General features: G+C 38.6%; 1 protein-coding gene across 3 annotated transcripts in view; it reads left to right on the top strand.

The window, feature by feature from the left end:
* Positions 1 to 17072, top strand: part of DDX4 (DEAD-box helicase 4) — a 113555-nt gene that overhangs the window by 10194 nt on the left and 86289 nt on the right. For all 3 annotated transcript variants that reach the window (XM_004380473.2, XM_004380475.2, XM_004380474.1), the window contains exon 3: positions 4661 to 4721. In XM_004380473.2, the coding sequence (XP_004380530.1) occupies positions 4661 to 4721 (61 nt within the window). The remainder of the gene's footprint in view (positions 1 to 4660; positions 4722 to 17072) is intronic.

Below are 17072 nucleotides of genomic sequence, written 5' to 3' on the forward strand. Positions count from 1 at the left end.
CTTTTGGTTAGCAGCCATAGCTCTTAACCACTGCACCACCAGGACTCCAGTATGGCTGAAGAGCAGTAAAATAGGACAAGAATGGTAGAAAATGAAGTCAGAGAAGGAGGGGTGAAAAAAGAAGGAGGACGGCCTTATTTTGGAGTACGTAGTTGTGATGTGGAGTTGATAGGAGTTGATGGACTGGATATGGGGAATAAAATAAAGAGAGAAATCAAGAGTGATAGCTAGAATTTTTTTTAATTTAAGCAACTACATGGATGATGGTGACATTTATTGAAATGGGGAATCTGTGGAAGATGAACAGGTTTGGGAGGGAAAAAAAACCAAGAATTCTGTATTTGCTGTATTAAATTTGAGATGCTTATGAAGACATATAAGGATGCCAGTCAGTAGGATATATGAATTCGTTGCTTAAGAGAGAGGTTTCAGGGCCGGATGTATAAATTTGGGAATTATCTGCACATGAAATGGGATTTAAAACTATTAGATTGGGTAAAGTCAGGTGGAGAAAAGAGCATAATACCTTTAGAAAGCCCTGCTGTGAACCCTGGGGGTACTCCAACATTTAGAGGTCCAGTAGAGGAGGAACTCGCAAAGGATATTGAGGAGGCCAAAAATCCAGAGGAGCGTGTGTCCCTTAAGGCAAGAGAAGAATGTTGTAAAGAGCAGGGAAGTAGTCATTTCATATGCTGCTGAGAGGTCTGGTAGAATGAGACATAAAAATAGTAATTTTATTATATAATTTCTTCATTTTAGAAAGCATTTTTAGTACAGAGGTGGGGATAGAAGCTAGATTGGAGTGCTTAAAGGAAGAATAAAGAGTCCTTGTGGTACAGTGGTTAGCTGCTCAGCTGCTAACTGAAAGGTTGGCAGTTTGAACCCACCCAACTGCTTCAGAGGACAAAGACCTGGCGATCTGCTTCTGTAAAGTTTATAGCTTAGGAAACCATATGGGGCAGTTCTACTCTGTTACATTGGGTTGTTAGTAGTCAATATCAGCTCGACGGCACCTAATGATAACAAGGGAAGAATGGGATACAAAAACTGGAGGAAGCAACTATGGACAAGATGTTTTAAGGGGAGCAGAGAAGTCATGCAATAGCTAATGGGGAATACAAAGTTAATTTTTTTAAGATAAGGAAAAAGGTTAAAAATTTCTATGATGAAACAAATCTTGCTGAAAAAAAATTTTTTTTTTTAATGACATTTCAAAACTTGCCTTGGAATTTGTAAGTATGTGGGAAATTAAATTCTGCAGCCTGAGGATCATCTAACAATAAGTTTTTCAGCTCCTTAATGCAAGAGCATATCATTACCCTTTTCCAGCTTTATTACACTTATAAAACCAGCCTTTGTAGGCTATGTCTGCCTAATAGTAGTTTGGCCACTAGAAGCAATAAAAAAGTCTTCAGAGTTTCAGTTTAAATAGGGGAAACTGGGTCACTGTTCTGTTTGTTTTGTCTTTGGTAGTCATAAATTGGAACTTTTTACCATAGCAATTACCCAAAGCCCAAGGGCTAATAAGCATCATCATGATAAACAGAGAAAATACTGAAGTTGTCAAGGATTTCATTTTACTTGTATCCACAATCAATGCCTATGGAAGCAGCAGTCAAGAAATCAAGTGACACACAGAAAGAAAAAAAACCACACTCTTTACTGGTTATGAGGGAGGGGAGGGGTGTGGAGGGGAAATCACTAACTAGATAGTAGACAAGTTTTAACTTTGGTGAAGGGAAGGATAACACAAAATATAGGGGAAGTCAGATGAGCTTGACCAAGGCAAAGTCATAGAAGCTTCCTAGACACATCCAGACGCCTTGAGGGACTGAATTACTGGGTACCGTGGTCTTGGGGAACATCTAGGTCAGTTGGTATAACATAGTTCATAAAGAAAACGTTCTGCATTCTGTTCTGATGAGTAGTGTCTAGGGTCTTAAAAGCTTGTGAGCGGTCATCTAAGATACATCTGTTGGTCCCATCCTGTCCGGAGGAAGGGAAAATGAAGAAAACCAAAGATACAAGGAAAGTATTAGTCCAAAGGACTAACGGAACACATGAAGCACAGCCTCCTCCAACCTGAGCCCAGAAGAACTAGATTATGCCTGGCTGTCACCACTGACGGCTCTGACAGGGATCATAATAGAGGGTCCCAGACAGAGCAGGAGAAAAATGTAGAACAAAATTCACATTTACGAAAAAAGTCCAGACTTACTGGTCTGGCAGAGACTGGAGGAACCCCTGAGACTATGGCCCCCAGATACCCTGCCAACTCAAAACTGAAGCCACTCCTGAAGTCCACCTTTCAGCCAAAGATTAGACACACCTATAAAACAAAACAATAACACACGTTAGGAACATGCTCCTTAGTTCAATCAAGGATGCAAGACCACATGGGCAACAGCTGCCCGAAAGCAAAGACAAGAAGACAGGAAAACTGGATGAATGGACATGGACATCCTGGGGTATAAAGCAAAGGAGGAGAGTGCTGACACATTGCAGGGATTGCAACCAATGCCACAAAACAATTTATGTATAAATTTTTTAATGAGAAACTAATTCACACTGTAAACTTTCACCTAAAGCATGATTTAAAGAAAAAGAAAAGAAATCAAACAATGTATTGCATTGGGCAAAAGCAAAGATGTCACTTTGAGGACTCAAGTGTGCCTGACCTAAGCCATGGTATTTTTAACCACCTTATATGGATGTGAAAGCTGGACAATGAATAAGGAAGACTAAAGAAGAATTGATGCCTGTGAATTGTCATGTTGGCAAAGAATGTTGAATATACCATGGACTGCCAGAAGAACGAACAGATTTGTTTTGGAAGAAGCACAGCCAGAATGCTCCGTGGAAGTGAGGATGGCAAGACTTCGTGTCATGTACTTTGGACACGTTATCAGTAGGGACCATTCCCTCGAGAAGGACATCATGCTTGGTAAAGTAGAAGGTCACAAAAAAAGAGGAAAACCCTTAATAAGATGGATTGACACAGTGACTGCAGCAATGGGCTCAAGCATAACAACGATTGTGAGGACAGTACTCTACTTTCTAATAACAGCTTTTGAAAACCCTGTGCACTACAGAGCTACTCTGGCACATATGGGGTTGAGTTGTAATGAACTCAACAGCAACTGGTTTATTGTCTTTCTGTTCTTAATAATAACTCAGAAAATGTTTGATGACTCTTGAGCTTTATAAAACTGATTTTTAAAGTCATTTTGTATCTTTTGTGAAAGAAATTTTAGAAAATAAGTATTACCTGAAGATGCGTACATTTGTGTACTCTCTCCATCTTTGGGACTTAAACTTATTGTGATTGTTCTAATGCAGCCAGTGGATTAAAGTATAAGTTTTAGATAAACTTTCATCGTTAAATTACTGAATTCTGATTGTCATGTGTGGGAATTTCGGAGCTCTATTCCGAAGGTTTTGCCCTGAGTAGAGGAAGCCCTATGAAAGGAAATAAAGTAATGGATTAATGATAATAAAAGGACGGGCTTGAAGTTAGAAGTGAGAAAAAAAAATTACTCAAGTTATCAATAATCCAGAGATACTCCAAAAAATGTTAGAGAGTTCCAGGATTAATTTGGCATCAAGCTTTTGATTTTATAACAACCTTGGTTGAATTTTCTTATTCCAACAAATATTACACTACTGCAAAAGTAACACGTTTATTAACAGTGAATAGATTTTTTTTTTGAGACTAAAGTAGGGAAAATGAAACGGTCAATATATTTGAGAGCATTAAAGACAATCTTCATCTAATTCTGTGACAATTTTGATTGAAATTAACCATGAATATTCTGACAGTATAGCCGAAACATCACTTTATTGGATCTGTAGTGCAGTGGCAGTATGTGTGTGTATAAATTGTTTTTAATACATAAGTTAGTTTTGTTAGAGTAAATTCCTTTTAAAAATCTGAATACATTAATTTGTTTCACTTTATATAAACACAGTGGAAGTTTTTAAAATAAATTTGTAGTACTTTTACTGTAGAAACTTTGCTACCCACTAATGTTCTGTGCTCTACTTTATGCATTATTGATGAGCATACTGTAAAATACTGAACTCTGCAAACTATATTTTATATTGGCAAGCATTGATTAACTTGTGTGTATTACTTTGGTCAGATTTTATTTTTATAATAGTAGTATTTGATTATACTTTGCAAGTACATAGATTATTTAAGTGATCAAACTTTTAAGCCATGGGTCAGCAAACTTTCTGTAAAGGGCCAGGTAAGAATTAGACTTTTCAGGATATAAGGCCTCTGTCACAACTACTCAACTTTGCTGTTGTAGTGCAAAAGCAGCCATAGACAATACCTAAATGCATGACCATGATTGTGTTGCAGTAAAACTTTACTTATAAAAGCAGGTGGCCCATTAGATTTGGCCCATCACTGTAATTTGCTGATGCTCTTTTAAGTGATAATGAATATTGTATACATACATACATCACTAATAAAGTGACAATGTCTTGAAATATTTAGTAAAGGAACATCCAGTGGTCCAGAACATCTTACAGTCTACCATTGTTTTCTACTGAACAAAGCCCAGTTGTTATAATTTTCTCAGTATTGGTGAAGTAGATGACACATTTTTGTTATTCCGAGTAAAAACTAGTCTTTTCTTCCTTCTTGTTACAGGATAGGTATTCTTCTGGAGCCAATGGAGACACTTTTAACAGGACTCCAGCTTCATCATCAGGTATGTGTTAAGACCAAAAGGTGGAACCCTTTTTAGGTTAAGGGCTTCATCTAGTGAATAAGGAGCAGACTAGTAGACATCTTGTTATTAGATAGAAGGGTGTTTTTTAAAATTTTCTAGTAAAAATTTATTCGGATTCATATATTTTTGGATGGGGGAACTGCTAACTAGAAGAAAGGAGCGAGGAGAGAGTATAGTGCTACAGACTGTACTACTTGATTTAGTGGGTTGCTGTAAAACCTTTGCCCAACCTGGAAGTTGCATATTTGACTTCCAGGCTGCTAGGGAATTGTCAGGATTCCTGACATAAGGGGATAGTAGGTAGGGCATTGGACTATAAGATTGTTGAAACAGGTTGCAGTGGTGGTGACCTGTCAGGATAACAACTGTTTAAGCCAAACCTGCCATACCATCAGTATATTACGAGTTTCTTTGGGATTAGAAAACTAATTTAGAAAAGATTTTAGAGAATAAGAGAAATGATTGTCAAGATAAAGGAGTTTATATCCTTTCTCCAGTCCACGCCTCCCCCCTAGTTGTTTGCACCTGCGTTGCAGGAATACTTGTATAGAGTTGATGTGGAAGGGAAGATGAGTGGAAGTGGTAGGACTTGGGCTAGGAAGTTGAACTTATGGCAGTAGTCTTTCACTTTGTTAAAGTCCAAAGAAGGCTGAAATGCTCTACTACTACTAAGTTTGACTAGTGCAAGGGAGGGCCTGGTGGCACTAGGTAGTTTTATCATTTCTCTCATTAAAATTAGTGGATGAAGTAACACATTTTCTAGTCAAGGGAGCTGCTGGCTCACTGAAGCCTGGCGTAAAATGAAGAAACCTGTCAAGGGAGATAGTTTCTAAAATGTGAAGGGGAGTTTGAGAGTCAGAATTCATCGCATTGAGGCAAATGTAGTTCTCCTCTACATCCTAAGTTCAGGGTAATTCTTTTGACAAAAGTAGAGTTAAGAAATACTTTTGCTGCTGTCAAGATGCATTTATAGTTTGTAAACATTTACGTGCACTGGTTTAATATCGAATATTGATATCTTTAAAACAAAAGGTCTTGAAATTGCTGCCTGCTGAAACCCTAGCAAAGGCTGTTTGCTTCCACCATTTGAACTTTCTGTGTGTGTGTGTGTGTGTGTGTGTACTTGAAGTATTCAGAAAAAAAGGATAAAAGTAATCTGTATTTCTTAATATATCTATTTTCACAGATTACTGTGTAATCAGAAGAAACCTGGTTCTGTGAGGTGTAAACAGAAGTAAATTTTTGTAAAAGAATAAAAAGCTAAGGGTTATAGTACATTGTATATAAAAGTATAACATTGTTTTGTTGGTGGACTCTTCAAGAAGATTGAAATAACCAGCTGACCAGTTGCGTTGAGTTGATTCTTAGTTATAATAACCCCATGCGTTGCAGAGTAGAACTGTGCTCCATAGAGTTTCAAGGCTGTGAGCTTTTGGAAGCAGATTGTCAGGCCTTTCTTCTGAGGAGCCTCTGGGTGGGTTCAAACCGCCAACCTTTCAGTTCAGTTGGTTGAGTGCCTACCCATTTTTGCCATCCAGGGAGATTGAAATAACCAATTAAAGCTAGGATGCATCTTAGCATTAGATACGTGAATGTTCAGGCTCCATAGGTAATGGAAACTATGCTTACCTTCCTGCTTACCTTCTTCTGAACAACTAGTACTTTTTGTCACTGTCATTTAGTTAAAAACATTTTTTTCATCAAAATAGGTTTTCTTATTACAGAAATATATACCAGGCCAATTAATATATACTAAACCAATGAATATTTACTAAGCTGATAGCTAAATATGCTTATTGCAAAATAAATAAATACAGAGGTAAAAAGGAAGAAAATCGTCTGAAACCTTGGCACCCAGAGTTAGCCACCACTGACAGTTTGGTGACTGATTTTTGTAGAAGTCTACATACATTCCTGAAACCCTGGTGGTGCAGTGGTTAGGAGCTCAGCTGCTAACCAAAAGGTCGGCGGTTGGAATCCACCAGCTGCTCCTTGGAAACCCTGTAGGGCAGTTCTGTTTTGCCCTTTAGGTTCACTATGAGTTGGAATTGACTTGATGGCAATGGGTTTTACAACTATTCTTTTATATATATAATATATATATTTCTAAAAAATTGTATTCCGTTGGCATATTATCTTTTTTATCATAAATATCCGTCTTGTTTTTCCTTTGCTAACCTGCCCTTTTCATACCCTTTTCGTGCTCATAAAATTTTATTTAGACGTGTTTGTTTATCATTGTTGTCTATTTCACAAAAATGGAATCTTACTATACTGCATCTTGCTTTTACTTACTACTCATGGAAACCTTTCTAAGTCAACTGGAATAAGCTAATTTTTTCCAAAATTAAGTGAAAAAATTCATGTGTCTGGTTTTAAAATGTCAAATACTAACTACACAGCTTATCATGAAGAACATTTAGTCCCTTTTTACCCCCCATCTCTTAACCTCCTAGTGTGGAAAATCAGTATTTAGTTTCTCTCCTCCCCCTTTCCCCACAAAACCCACTCACACTTTTCCTTTCCCACTCTCCTAATATTACACTTTCTGCGTAAAATCTAAACTCAGTTTTTATACCATCATGGTTGTTCATACATCATTCATATTTGAGCAGTGTGTGATTGTCTTAGTCATCTAGTGCTGCTATGACAGAAATACCACAAGTGGATGGCTTTAACAAAGAGAGATTTATTTCCTCACAGTTAAAAGTAGGCTAAAAGTCCAAATTCAGGGCATCAGCTTCAGGGGAAGGCTTTTTCTCTCTGTCAGCCTTCTCTCTTCAGTGTTCCCCTGGACTAGGAGCTTCTCTGCGCAGGGACCGTCCAAAGGACACGCTCTGCTCCCAGCACTGCTTTCTTGATGGTATGAGGTTCCCAGCTCTCTGCTTGTTTCCCTTCCATCTCTTGAGAGATAAAAGGTGGTGCAGGCCACACCCCAGGGAAACTCCGTTTACATTGGATCAGGGATGTGACCTGGGTAAGGGTGGTGTTACAATCCCACCCTAATCCTCTTTAACATAAAATTATAATCACAAAATGGAGGCCAACCGCACAATTCTGGGAATCATGGCGCAGCCAAATTGATACACACATTTTTGGGGGGACATAATTCAATCTATGACATTCCACCTTTTGGCCCCCAAAAAATCACATCCTTGCAACATGGAAAACATATTCACCCCCTCATATCATAGCAAAAGTCTTAACTCCAAGTCCAAAATCCAAAAATTCCTTTTCATCTGTGAAATCTAGAATACAAGCTATCTGCTTCCAAAGGTAGAGTGGCAGAACAGGCACAAGCTAGACATTTCCATTACAAACGGGAGAAACTGGTGGGAAAGAAGGGATAACAGGCACCAAGCAAATCAGCGGAACACATTACATTAGCCCTCATGACTTTGAAAGTAAACCTCTGTTCTCTCAGACAATTTACACAATGCCCCTGCCCTCCAGACTCTAGGTATTGGCCACACTCTTCAGATTCTGAGTGGAAGCCCCTCGGCTCTGGGCTTCAGCTCCGCCTTCCAGGCCCACTGGGACAGCAGCTCTGCTCCTTCGGCTTCAGGCATGCCATTCTCCTAGTCCATCGGAGTGGTGACTCCACCCTTAGAAGCACCAGAGGCCATGGCTCCACCCTTTGAAACCGCTGAGGTCATGGCCATACCTTTTGGGACTGAGGCATCTCGGCTTCTTGTGTTCCTTGTCTCTTCAGCTTCTGCTTTTGGTTCCTGTGGCCTCTTGACCCTTGGGCCTCCTGCTGGCATCTGCCCTGCTGGGGCAAGTGTTCCAAAACTCGGTATCTCCACTGATAAGTGACCAGAAGCACCTTACTCCGCCAGGAAGCCTCCTGCACACAGGCACTCAGCTCCCTTGCTCTGTGGGTCAGCAAGCCTAGTTCCACTGATAAGTGCCCGGAGGTACCCCACTCCACCAGGAAGCCTCCTGCTTACAGGCATTCAGCTCTCTCGCTCTATGGGTCAGCTCCAACAAAATCTGGCACCAGTCTCCTGGTTCTGCTGCTGTTGGTTCTCTGCCACTGCCACTCCTCTGTCACTGCAGGTTCTCTGCTGCTGCTGGTCCTTTGTTGTTGCCACTGCTCTATCCATTCACAGTTTCAAAACCGCTTCCACATTTTACGTATCTGTTAGAGCAGCACCCCGCTCCCAGTACCAAATTCTGTCTTGGTCATCTAGTGCTGCTATCACAGAAATACCACAGGTGGATGGCTTTAACAAAGAGAAATTTATTTCCTCACAGTTGAAGTAGGCTAAAAGTCCAAATTCAGGGCATCAGCTTCAGGGAAAGGCTTTTTCTCTCTGTCAGCCTTCTTCTCTTTGGTGTTCCCCGGGACTAGGAGCTTCTCGGCGCAGGGACCCCAGTCCAAAGCACGCGCTCTGCTCCCAGCACTGCTTTCTTGATGGTATGAGGTCCTCAACTCTCTGCCTGCTTCTGTTTCCTTTTATCTCTTGAGAGATAAAAGGTGGTGCAGGCCATACCGCTGGGAAACTCCCTTTACTTTGGATCAGGGATGTGACCTCGGTAAGGGTGGTATTACAATCCCACCTTAATCCTCTTTGACATAAAATTACAATCACAAAATGGAGGCCAGCCACACAATTCTGGGAATAATGGCCCAGCCAAATTGATACACACATTTTTTGGGGGACATAATTCAATCCGTGACAGTGATATAATTATATTGCCTTTATTATTCACCCTTGTTTTGTCTTCGCTATAGTTAATCATTACCTTGTTTTGTTTACTTGATCTTCTGTATTTCTATTGCTAATTCATGCCCAATCTCTCTACTAGACACACAGATATTGGTTCAGTTAGTTTCTAACACATAAGGGGCTCAATCAGTTTCATTATTTTAAAAAATGCTTCTTCTTGGAATCTTCTGTCCACCTGCTCTGATATGTACTGGCTGCTTTCCATGCTCTTACCCCAGGAATTTCCCTTCACATCTTTCCCATGTCACGTTCCATTTTACCTGGATCTTATGTCTTTTTCTGTCTTGATTCCCGCCCCCCCCTTGCTCCTGCTTAGATGGAGTCTATTTTTCTGCAGCTTCCTGAGAAAGGAAGCAAATTCGAGATACTGCAATTGTTTTTACCTTCATTCTTTATTGATAGTTTAAAGGTAAGGTTGGAAATAATTTCCCCCCAGAATTTTATATTGCTTCATTATGTATGAAATTTCAGTGATGCTGTTCAGAAGTTTGATATTCTGAGATCTCTGTACTTTGTATGTGACTGTTTTTCTAAACTCTTTAAGTTTTTAGGCTCTCAATTTATTTTCTGTATTCTGAAAATTTTATGATTATGTAACTTGATGTGGGACTTTTCATTAACTGTACACGACACTTAGTGGGCCTGTTAAATCTGAAACATACATCTTTCACTTCTGAGAAATTTTCTTCTATTTTTCCTCTGAGGATTATTATAATTTCATTTTGAAGATTTCTTCTGTCCTCTTGTCTTTTTCCTCAGAAGTTCTTTTTTGTTGTTAGCTGCCAGTGAGTTGGCCCCTGACTCATGACAACCCCATGCACTACAGAATGAAACGCTGCCCGATCCTGCACCATCCCTGTGATCGGTTCTGGATCTGACTCTTGTGACCCATGGACTTTTCATTGGCTGACTTTTGGAAATGTTTTGCCAGACATTTCTTCCTAGATCGTCTTAGTCTGAAAGCTCCACTGAAACCTATTTAGCATTACAGCAACACGTAAGCTTTGATGGATGACAATGGGTGGTGGTTGGACATGAGATGCATTGGCTGCAAAATCGAACCCAGGTCTCCTGCGTGAAAGGCTAGAATTCTACCACTGAACCACCACCACACCTCCTTTATTGTTACATTTTTTTATTGTGTGTTTTAGTCTATGTCTTTTGTATGGTTGGCTTTTTTCAAAGAGGATCCTTGCCTGTCTTTTTGTATTTAAGAGGTGTTGGCTGTGTGTGGAACCCTGGTGACGTAGTGTTTAAGAGCTTGGCTGCTAACCAAAAGGTCAGCAGTTTGAACCTACCCTTGGAAACTCTATGGGGGCAGTTCTACTCTGTCCTTATAGGGTCACTATGAGTTGGAATCAACTCAATGGCAACGAGTTTGGTTTTTTTTTCCTTGGTTATTGTGTGCCATCCATTCATTTCCAACTCGTAGCATACCTGTATGACAGAGTAGAACTGCCCCATAGGGTTTCTAGGCTGTACTCTTCATGGGAGCAGATCACCAGCTTTGTAAGAAATTGCCAGATTGTCTTCCAGAGTGGCTGTACCGTTTTTCATTCCCATTAGCAGTGAATCAGAGTTCCTGCTGCTCGACATCCTTAACCAGTATTTGGTGTTGCCAGTGTTTTGAATTTTAGCCTTTCTAATAGGTTTGTAGTGGTATTGCATTTTTTTTTCTTTTTTTTTTTTGAAATTCCTCATGACATATTATGTTGAGTGTTGTTTCATATGCTTATTTGTTTTCTGTATGTTTGGTGAAGTGTCTGTTCAGATGCTTTACTCACTTTATAATTGGATTGTTTTCTTACTGTTGAATTTTAAGAGTTCTCTGTATATTTTAGATATAAGTCCTTCAACGGATAATGTTTTTTGCCAATATTTTTATCTCATCTGTGGCTTGTCTTTTTGTTCTCTTAACAGTGTCCTTTGCAGAGCACAAGTTTTTAACTTTAATGAAGTCTACTGTCATGGATTGAATTGTGTCCTTGAAATATACGTGTATCAATTTGGCTAGGCCATGATTCCCAGTATTATGTGGTTATCCTCCATTTGTCTGTCATCTGATATGATTTTCCTATGGGTTGTAAATCCTATAACTGTGATGTTAATGAGATGGATTCGTGGCAGTTATGTTGATGAGATCTACAAGATTAGATTGTGTCTTAAGCCAATCTCTTTTGAGATACAAAAGAGAGAAGCCAGCAGAGACACATGGGGACCTCATACCACCAAGAGAGAAACACCAGGAGCATAGCACATCCTTTGGACCTGGGGTCTCTGCACAGAGAAGCTTCTAGTTTGGGGAGAGATTGATGATAAGGACCTTCCTCCAGAGCTGACAGAGAGAGGAAGCCTTCCCCTAGAGCTGATGCCTTGAATTTGGACTTGTAGCCTACTGGACTGTGACAGAATAAATTCCTCTTTGTTAAAGCCATCCACTTGTGCTATTTCTGGTACAGCAGCACTAGACAACTAAGACATCCACCTTATCAATTTTTTCTTTTATGGATACTGTTTTTGGTGCTGTATCTAAAAAATTATCACCAAACCCAAGTTCATCTAGATTTTCTACTATGTTATCTTCTGGAAGTTTGTATAGTTTTGTGTCTTACATTTGGGTCTATAATTCCTTGTGAGTTAATTTTTGTGAAAGATGTAATACCTGTGCGTAGATTTAATTTTTTGTATGTAGATGCCCAATTGTTCCAGCATATTTGTTGAAAAGACTGTCATTTCTTCATTTAATTGCCTTTACTCCTTTGCCAAAGATCAGTTATATTTATTTGTGTGGGTCTATTTCGGGACTCTCTGTTCTTTACCTCTCATCTGTCGGTCTGTTCCTTCACCAGTACCACACTGTCTTTATCACTGTAGCTTTATAGTAAGTCTTGAGGTTGGATAATGTCAGTCCTTCAGCTTTGTTCTTTTCAGTATTGTGTTGGCTGAGCATTCTTTTGTGTGTGTGTGTGTGTGTGTGTGTGTGTGTGTTTTTTAAAATGTGTGTTGTTTCATATTTTTAATTTATAAGTATGTTATTGTTTTAGTCATCTAGTGGTGCTGTAACAGAAATAGCACAAGTGGATGGCTTTAACAAAGAGAGGTTTATTCTCTCACAGTCCAGTAGGCTACAAGTCCAACTTCAGGGCGTCAGCTCCAGGGGAACGCTTTCGCTGTTGGCCCTGGAGGAAGGTCTGTGTCATCAGTCTTCCCTTGGTCTGGGAGCTTCTCTGTGCAGGAACCTCAGGTCCAAAGGACGCGCTTTGCTCCCAGCACTCCTTTCTTGGTGGTGTGAGGTTCCATGTGTCTCTGCTCACTTCTCTGTTTTATATCTCAAGAAAGATTGGCTTAAGACACTATCCAGTCTTGTATACCTCATCATTATAACTGCCGCTAATCCATCTTATTAGATCATAGTGATTGAATTTTCAACACATAAGGAAATCACATCAGCTTACACAATCATACAGTTATACAATACCGGGAGTCATGATCCAGCCAACTTGACAGATATTTTTGGGGGACACTATTCAATCCATGACACCATCTTATTATATCATAGTGATTGAATTTATAACACAAAAGGAATCACATCAGGTTACAAAATGGTACATAGTTATACAATACTGGGAATCATGACCCAGCCAAGTTGACAGATATTTTCAGGGGACACAATTCAATCCATGACAGTTATTTTGTTAAAGATCTCATTCTTTTTTTCCCCTCCCCCATCACTGTTTCAGATACATTCCTATTGATAATTGATTTTATTATATCTAAGTACTGCATGTATTTCGTACAGTTTGTCACCAAAGTTTATCTACTCCCTCAGTGATGAACACTCAGATTATCTTATACCCCTCCACCACAAGGATGAGCATTCTTGTACATATTCTCTTATGGGCCAGAATGAGAATTTCTTTGGGTAATGGACTCAGGAGTGGAATTACACGGTCATGGGGTATATTTGTACTTAATTTCAATAAATATTTCAAAATTGCTCTCCAGAATAATTATACCAGTCTGTGCTCCTATAAAGTTCCTAAATCCCCACATGACTACTAACATCTGACATTCAGTCTTTTAATTTTAGCCAGTTTATTGGGTATAAGCGGAAACCCTGGTGTCGTAGTGGTTAAGAGCTACGTCTGCTAACCAAAAGGTTGGCAGTTCGAATCCACCAGGTGCTCCTTGAAAACCCTATGGGGCAGTTTTACTCTGTCCTATAGGGTCGCTATGAGTTGGAATCGACTTGACAGCAACAGGTTTTGGTTTTGGGTATAAAGTAAAATCTCACTGTTTTAATATGCATTTATCTACTTATGAGCTCAACTTTTTTAATACACTTGTCATCTTTTTTGGGTTTTTACCTCTGTAAGTTGCCTGTTCACACATTTAGTCCATTTTTCAACTAACTCTCTTTTCTCTTGTTGATTAACACGCATTCCTCTTACAGTCTGTATTTTAATCTCTTTTCTGATTTGGACATTGAAAATATCTTCTTCCATGCTGTTCTCTGTCAACTTTGCCCATGACCTGCCTCATTGATCAAAAAATTTAATTCTAAAGTCATTAAACTGTTTTCTTTTTGCTTCCTGATTGGCTTTTGGAGTTTTAGTTAAGGTCTTTCCCTTCTCCATGTCAAAAACTAACTTTATATATTATCTTCTTTAGAGTTTTACCTTTATTTACATTTAGTCTTTATCTGAATCCATCCTTTTTAATATAGTGTGAAATAGAAGTCCCAATTTATTTTTTCCATATAGTAACTCAGTTTTCCCAGCACTATCTTCTGAGCATTCTGTCCTTCGCTGTTGATGAGTGGTGAAAATTTCATCTGTTGTATAATTTTTTTTACTTAAAAATACATACCACACACATATTTTATTGTGGTAAAATATATATAAGAAAACATTTAGCATTTCAGCCATTTTATATGTACAATTCAGTGACATTAATTATGTTTACTATGTTATGCAACCATCACCACTATCCATTTCTAGATACTTTTTGCTTGGCATTGGACAAAATCTACAGTTAAGTAAATAGTAGTAGAAATAATAAGTGTGTAGGCTTTACCTCACTTCAATGGGTGTGCTCCAGAATAAAATGAAGTATGATGTTTGCTATAGGCTTTTGATACATCTTTATCAGGCAGCGAAGTTGCTTTCCATTTCTACTTGAATATTAGTGTCGTTCAGGAATGGCAGTTAAATGTTATCAAATTTTTTTTTTGAATTACTGATTTCTATATTTTTTCCTTTAAATGTATGAATGTAGTGAAATAAATGGTTGTTTTTTTAAGTTGAACTAAGTTTGTGTTCCTAGGATAAGCCCTACATAGCTGTTTTATTACAGTGTTGGATGAAATTTGATGTTTTCTTTAGCACTTTTGAATTAATATTCTTAAGTAATATTGACCCGAAGTTTCCTTTTCTTGTGTTGTCTTCATTTGATTTTAGTTTCAAGCTTTTTTCTAAGAAGCTCTGGAGCATACAAATGACCTGTTTCTTACAAATTTAGTAGTATCTATCCACAGAACTGTCTAGTCAAGGCCAGGTTCTTCTTCCTTTTTTTTTTTTTTTAAACCCTAAAATGAAAAAAAAGGGAAAAAAAAAATCAAAAAAATTAAATGAAGAAAATAAAAAACAAAAAAGGAAAACTTGTTGAATTTTCATAAACTGTGAACACATCCTTTTAACCAGCACCCAGATCACGAAACAGAGCACCCTAGAAGCTCTTCTTTGTCTTCCTTCCAAGCACTACTCCTCTGCCCAGTTGTAACTACTATTTTTATTTCTAACAGCATAGATCAGTTTTCCCTACAGATGGGAATCGTGTAAATGAAATCATATGTTATGTTCTCTTGTGTTGAGCTTCTCTCCATGTTGTTAGAAGCAGTTGCAGATTATTCATGGATGTATAGCATTCCGCTATATGAATGTACTATAGGTTATATTGATGGACGTTTGAGTAGTTTCCAGTATTTGCCTATTAGAATAATTCTGCTGTAAATGTTTTCTAGTAAATTTTCTTTGGGGCAGACATAAAAATCTTACTACTAGATTGTGGTTTGCAGACCAATAGCATTGGCATCACCTGGAAATTTGTTCCAATGTAGTCTCAGGCCCTACCCTAGAACTACTGCATCAGAATCAACATTTTGACAAGATCCCGAGGTAATTTATATGCACATTATTGTTGTAATTGTACTCTTAGATCTCTAGTTTGAAGACTGGATGTTGATGATTTACAAATGTTCAGTTTTTCAGCAACTTGGGATGATGGAGATTGAAAGTCATTGCAGCTTGCAACCAAAAGTACTGACATATTCTTTCAGAACTCTTTGCCACTAAATCTGATGAGTCTCTCTTTCCTTATTGTCTCTATTATGTCGGGATAAGCAGACCACTGGAAGATTACAGAGGCCTAGTGCTCACACTGAAGTTTCATAGCTCTTGGTTCTTTTGCTTAGTGGTTGAGTACGTGAATTTTTTTTGCTCTTGTTCAAACTCTGAGCCTCCTCCTTGGATTTGGTCCAAATACGATTAAATGTAGGAAATGTTCTTTGTGGCCAGGTAAATGGAGTTTTCTATATTTTTATTTCCTTTGGTATTTTTGGTGAGTTGCAGAGTATTCAAGAAAAGTAACTGTACTCTATTATTTATTAGTGTTATGGACTTCCGTATTGGTATTTTTGTTGCTAGTATTATGAGAGGAATTGATCTACATAAATGACAGCAGATCATTACATTCATGAAGTGAGAGCAATGATCCCTGAAACTACTGTGAAGTTTAAAATTAAATGAAAAAAATTGTTTATTTTTTTCTGGATTGGGTGCTAATAGCAAAGAAGGCAAGATGAGTTAATTCTTACTTAACTGTAAAATCAAACCTGCTGCTATCAAGTTGATTCTGACTCATAGTGACGCTATAGGACAGGGTTAGAACTGCTCCATAGGGTTTCCAAGGCTGTAATTTTTACAGAAGCAGACTTCCAGATCTTTTCCCCCCAAAGCAGCTGGTGGGTGTGAACTGCCAACCTTTCCATTAGCAGCTGAGTGCTAATCACTGCGCCATCAAAACAACAATAACAAAAAACCAAACCCATTGCCGTGGAGTGGATTTCAACTCATAGTAACCCTATAGGACAGAGTAGAACTGCTCCATAGAGTTTCCAAAGCTGTAATCTTTACAGAAGCAGACTGCCAGATCCGTCTCCCATGGAGTGGCTGGTAGGTTCGAACCGTAGCATTTCAGTTAGCAGCTGAGTGCTTAACCGCTGTACCACCAGGGCTCCTTTATTCTTACTTAGAACCTTCTGTTTTTGGACCATGATTTTTCGACTGTCTTGAGCTTTTTAAAACTTGCGTGTTGGTTCCTGTTTCTTTGAAAGTAATTGTAACTGTCCTGTGTTTTATTTTTCAAGTTGGAATAGCTAATGAGGTCTTTCCCAGATTATTTTTAACTTTATTCTCTGACTCACCATCTAGGTATGGTAAGGTATTTCTGATACAATTACTGTAGGGGGTGTAAATAAATAGGGTTTTTAATCTGATAACTGGGTTCAGATTGAAACTCAATCTTCATACTGGATGAA

Source organism: Trichechus manatus, unplaced genomic scaffold (genome assembly GCF_000243295.1).
Source record: "Trichechus manatus latirostris isolate Lorelei unplaced genomic scaffold, TriManLat1.0 scaffold00074, whole genome shotgun sequence".
NCBI classification, from domain to species: domain Eukaryota; kingdom Metazoa; phylum Chordata; class Mammalia; order Sirenia; family Trichechidae; genus Trichechus; species Trichechus manatus.